The sequence below is a fragment of the Plecotus auritus genome (assembly GCF_963455305.1).
Source record: "Plecotus auritus genome assembly, chromosome: 3".
In the NCBI taxonomy this organism is placed as follows: Eukaryota; Metazoa; Chordata; class Mammalia; order Chiroptera; family Vespertilionidae; genus Plecotus; species Plecotus auritus.
In genome coordinates this window covers 97,501,318-97,507,317 of record NC_137772.1, presented here as the reverse complement: position 1 = coordinate 97,507,317, position 6,000 = coordinate 97,501,318, and the positions used below count along the sequence as shown (strand labels likewise).

The 6,000-nt window shown below is 43.7% G+C and overlaps 1 protein-coding gene across 3 annotated transcripts in view; it reads right to left on the bottom strand.

Moving 5' to 3' along the window:
* Positions 1–5,369: 5,369 nt before the first annotated feature.
* The window catches only part of MRPS31 (mitochondrial ribosomal protein S31), a 38,146-nt gene continuing 37,515 nt past the window's right edge, over positions 5,370–6,000 (bottom strand). For all 3 annotated transcript variants that reach the window (XM_080659340.1, XM_080659338.1, XM_080659339.1), the window contains exon 7: positions 5,370–5,733. In XM_080659340.1, the coding sequence (XP_080515466.1) occupies positions 5,504–5,733 (230 nt within the window). In that variant the 3' untranslated portion in view covers positions 5,370–5,503. The remainder of the gene's footprint in view (positions 5,734–6,000) is intronic.

The window sequence follows — 6,000 nt, the reverse complement described above, 5'->3', positions numbered from 1 at the left end:
GTTGGGAGCCAGCAGTCCTGGATTGTGAGAGGGATGTCCGACTTCCCGTTTAGACCCGATTCCAGTGGGATCAGGTCTAAACGGGCAGTTGGACATCCCTCGAGGGGTCCCAGATTGGAGAGGGTGCAGGCTGGGCTGAGGGACACCCCCCTCCCCCGTGCAAGAATTTCGTGCACCGGGCCTCAAGTCTAAAATAAAAATAAATGAACAATAAATCTAATGAACAAAATAAACTGATGAATAAATTAGAATCAGAGGCATGGAAACATGGAACAGACTGATGAATCTCAGAGGGAAGCAGCGAGAGGGGTGTGATAAAAGATTAACCAAAGATCTTATATACATATATAAATTACTTATGAACACAGACAATCGGGTGGTGAAGGCCTGAAGCAGGGGGAGAATTGGGTGGAGGGGGTCAATGGTAGAAAAAGGGGGGATATCTGTAATACTCTCAACAATGAAGATCAAAAGAACAGAAGTAAAATATTAACAATGTCTTTTTATTAGGGCAATTGTTAATTAGGTATGTCAAAGCTTCTGATCTGTTTGCTTAACTCATCAATTATGTTAAAATATCTCACCATAATGGTAAATCTATTTCTTTTTTTTTTTTTTAAAGAACAAGTCAGAGACCAGCTGGCGTGGCTCAATGGTTGAGCATTGACCTATGAACCAGGAGGTCACAGTTCGATTTCCGGTCAGGCAGGTCAGGGCACATGCCCAGGTTGCACGCTTGATACTCAGTAGGGGGTGTACAGGAGGCAGCCAATCAATGATTCTCTCTCATCATTGATGTTTCTATCTCTCTCTCCCTCTCCCTTTCTCTCTGAAATAAATAAAAATATATTTTTTAAAAAATAAAAAGTCAGATCTTTTTATTTTTAACATGTTTTTATTTATTTCAGAGAGGAAGGGAGTGGGAGAGGGAGAGATAGAAACATCAATGATGAGAATCATTGATTGGCTGCCTCCTGAACACCCTGCACTGGGGATGGAGGGCAACATGGGCATGTGCCCTGACAGGAATCAAACTGTGACCACCTGGTTCATAGGTTGATACTCAACCACTAAGCCAAGGCAACCAGGCTGTCTAATTCTTTATATTTATGTCACTTTTTGCCTTATATATTTTGAGTTCAAGTTATTCAATGCATACCAGTTCATATATGTATGTATGTATATATATGCTATATATATGAAATTCTTACCCAAGGATATTTTTCCCATTGATTTTCAGACAGAGTAGAAGGGAAGGAGGAGGGAGAAGGAGTGAGAAAGAGAGGGAGAGAAAAATGAGACACATCAATTAGTTGCTTCCTGCAGGTGCTATAAATGGGGCTGGTGATCCAGCATGACACCCTTTAGTCCGTCAACCACTGAGCCAAACTAGCCAGGGCTATATTCTTTTTTAAAAAATGTTGTTATGCTTTTAGAGAGAACGGGAGAGGGAGAGATAGAAACATCAAAGCATAGATCAGCTGCTCCCTGTATGCCCCTATTAGAGACCGAATCTGCACCTGCCCTCACTGGGATTTGAACCACTGACCTGTTGGTGCATGGGATGACCCTCAATCCACTGAGCCAAACCAGCTGGGCTTGATATATTGACTAGAGGCCTGGTGCACATCAATTAGTTGCTTCCTGCAGGTGGGGTCTGGGCTGATCTGGCTAGGCAGGCCGAGGTTGGGGGGGGGGTGTGTGTGTGGGAGGTTTGCTGGCTGGCCCCGCCCCCAATCGGGGTGTGGGGGGCCAATCACAGGCGGGGCTGGCCAGGGGAGGGGCCCTGGGTGGTTGGCGGGCCAGTTCCTCCCCCAGTCAAACTCCCGGTCAAGGGGACAATTTGCATATTACCCTTTTATTATATAGGATAGTTTTTAAAAAAATCTCTAATGCCTTTCATGCTGTATGTGTGTGATTTCTTTTGATTAACATTTGTCTGATATATTTTTTCCTTTTTATGTTCAACCTTTTGGTATTCTCATTTTAGTTGTGCCTCTGGAAAACTGCATGTCAATTGATATTTTTGAAAAATCCACCCTGACAAGTAGTAGTATTGTCATATATTTTAATTCCATAAAACATTATTTAAAATTAACTTACATACATACCACTTTCTTTGCTATTTCTTCTTGCATTTCAAACCTTAAATATGGGATAATTTCTCTTTTGCCTGAAGTACTTCTTTAGGAGTTCCTTAAGGGTCTACTGATAGCAACTGCTTTTATGTGTTTAGCCCTCATTTTTCAAAGGTATTTTGTATTCTATCTCCTTCTTCCACTATTATGGCATGAGAAAAATTAACCAAAATAAAGACATGAAAGAATAGAAAGAGTACACAAAAAGTGTTAGAAATAAATCCAAATAAAATCAATAACTATCCTATATAATAAAGAGGTAATATGCAAATTAACCCTCATGCCCTCACAAGATGGTTAGTGAGGGATGACCAAACGACTGAACAAGCAGGCTGCGTGGGGTGACCAGGCCAGCGGGGGGGGGGGGGGGGGGAGTGGGCATGAAGGGTGACCAGGCCAGCAGGGGGGGGGCAGTTGGAGGCAACCAAGCCAACAGGGGGGGCAGTTAGGGGTGACCAGGCTGGCGGGGGGGGGCAGTAAGAGGTGACCAGGGAAGCGGGGGGGGGGCAGTTAGGGGCGACCAGGCTGGTGGGAGGGGTGCAGTAGGGGGTGACCAGGCTGGCAGGGGAGGCAGTTGGGGGTGATTAGGCTGGCAGGGAGGCAGCGGGGGGTGACTAGACCACCGGGGGGGGTAGTTGGGGGTGACCAGGCCAGCATGGGGGACAGTAAGAGGTGACCAGGCCAGCAGGGGAGGGCAGTTAGGGGCAATCAGGCCAGCACGCAAAGGCAATGAGGGGCAATCAGGCCGGCAAGGGGGTGTGAAGTTAGAGGCAACCAGACAGGCAGGCAGGTGAGCGATTAGGAGCCAGTGGTCCAGGATTGTGAGAGGGATGTCCTACTGCTGGCTTAGGCCCGATCCCAGGGATCCTAGGGGTCCCCTGAGGGGTCCTGGATTGGAGAGGGTGCAGGCTGGGCTGAGGGGACCCCTGACCTGTGCACAAATTTCATGCACCAGGCCTCTGGTGATAAGTAAAGTATAAATGAACTAAATACCCAAATTACAATAGAAAATTTTAAGTGTTCCAGTGTATCTGGAAAGAATGTATTCTGCTGTTGTTGGGCACAGAACTATAAATGACCAAAAGATCATTGTTTAACTGTGAATTGATGTCTTTCATAAATTGTAAAAGCTTCTCACCTAATAACTGTCCAAAGATAGCCTCTGACCCATTTCTTCTTTTCTCTTGTGGAAATCTGATTACTTGCTTACACTAATTACTACCCCTTTCATATTTCTTTTCTCTTTGCTTCTTTCTGCATGTGGGTAATTTCTTTAGATCTGTCTTCCTGTCTAATCTGTTACATTCCTTCACTAATTTTAATTTAAAAAAAAAAATCCCTGGATAGTCTGCTGCTCTGAATTTTATTCTAAGTGACACATACTTTATACTCTGAGTATGATAAGCTCAACATTTAAAGGCTCCACAAATTTCATTCTGTTGTCTGTTGTTTCTGCGGTGTGCATTCATGGTGCTTTGTTTCATTATGTTTTGTAATTTGAAGCCTAGGTTTCTGCTGGGGTTTTGTTTGCTTGTGCCAGGACCTGAAACATTATTAGCCTGGGGTCACTAAACTGTTATTTTGAGTTATATTTGTTTTTTTAATCTTCAATCTTTCTGTGAATTTGAATCACAATGCCAAGTACTATAATAGAAACGAAATAGTTCTAACTTTGGCATTAAGACCTAAAGTACAAGAAATTAGAATTAAGTCCTTTATTTCTACAAGGTCACTTCTCTACAGTGATGCAGACTTTAGCAAGGATACTTAATTTTGTGTGAAATATATAAGAATACATATATGCAAATATGGAAAATACGTTTATGTAAAAACCTAATATATAAAAGGCCACGGCTGTAACGACCGAACACTACCGAAGGCTGACCAACCTGGAAATCCTTCAGTGCTGGGTTGCTGTGGCGACCCCTGCAGCCTGGCAACCCAGCACAGACTGCCCAGGGGGCTGAGACCCAGAGAGAGAGGCAGGGTCTGATCTGCAGCCTCAGTGGCAGCTGTTGATCAGTACTTGCCTCTCTCTTTCTCTCCCTCTTTCTTTCTGAGCTTCGCCAGCAGCTGGACTATTCTTTCTCTCCCGGCCTCATAGGGGGGCTGCTGTTCAGCCCCGCCACTCTGATCAGGCCCAGAGATAGGCCCGGAAATGCTGACTGGCGTAGGAACCGACCAATCAGAACCAAATGTGGGTGCAGTGAAGAACCAATGGCTGTCTAGGAGGTGGAGCTTTTGATACTGGCATAGGAACTGACCAATCAAAACCAAATGTGGGTGCTGTGGGGAGCCAATGGCTGCCTAGGAAATGGAGCTTTTGACGCCGACTGGCATAGGAACCAACAAATCAGAACCAAATGTGGGTGCTGTGAAGAACCAATGGCTGCCTAGGAGGCGGAACTTCTGATGCTGACTGGCATAGAAACTGACCAATTAGTACCAAATCTGGGTGCTGTGGGGAGCCAATGGCTGCCTAGGATGTGGAGCTTTTGACACTGGCATAGAAACCAACCAATCAGAACCAAAATGGCCAGCAGAGGAGGGCAGTTGGGGGCGAGATCAGGCCTGCAGGGGAAGAGGGCAGTTGGGGGTGAGATCAGGCCTGCAGGTAAGGGCAGTTGGGGGCAACCAGGCCGGGAGGGAAGGGCAGTTAGGGGCGATCAGGCAGACAGGCAGAGACAGTTAGGGGCAACCAGGCCGGCAGGGAAGGGCAGTTAGGGGTGATCAGGCTGGCAGGCAGGTGAGCAGTTAGGAGCCAGCGGTGCCATATTTGAGAGGGATGTCCCCAACTGCCTGTTTAGGCCCTACAGGGATCAGGCCTAAACTGGCAGTTGGACATCCCCCAAGGGGTCCCCAATTAAGAGAGGGTGCAGGCTGGGCTGAGGGAACCCCCCTCTGTGCACGAATGATGACATGAGGGCTATAACAATTGAGATGATTACGGACAGTTTTATATGCATACTTTTGTGCACCAGGCCTCTAGTATGCATATAAAACTGTCCGTAATCATCTCAATTGTTATAGCCCTCATGTCATCATATATATGGCTAATAATTGTATTTCAAAGAAGTCTGATCACTGAATGAAAAGAAAAAGTTAGAGAAAATTGTTTTAAACTTATTACTAATTCTAAACTATTCTTTTTAAAAAAATTTACTAGTTGAATCTATGAATGCTGATATTTCTTTTCATGCAAGAATATTTTTCAGTTACCATTGTATATTTCTAAGTAACTTGACATTTATTCCATTCAAATCAGATGCAATAATTACTACAATATAGATAAACTTCTAGTAAAATTCTTTTATTTAGTTATAATATCAATCTCCAACAGTTTGAAATACAAATTTCCATGGTCTTCAACTGAACTGTATGTCACTTTCTTTTAGAATGTCCTTTTTTTCATTAAAATAATTTTTAAACCACTCAATGTGTTCCACTTTTTGTTTAACACTCAGATATGGATTTTTGGAAAGGCCACAGGTTACTAACTCCATGAAGTGGCGAATTGGTCCTTGCTTTGGAAAATCTTCCAGGTATTTATCCAAAAATATATGTTCATGAAACTCTGAGCCATCATCATCAAAACCTAAAAAATGAGAGATAAAATACATTACATTATAATTTCGAATGTAAAACCTATATCATAAGATTAACATGAATGTAATATAGTATTACATTTAAAGGCATGAACTTTGAAGTCAGAGCTAGGTTTACCCACCAATTTAATAACTGTGACTGGGCAAATTAATTAACTTCTCAGAGCATCAGTTTCCTCAGGCATAAAATGAGGGTTAAAACATTATCTTCTGCCCTAGCCAGGTGGCCCAGTTGATTGGAGCATCATCCAGTACAT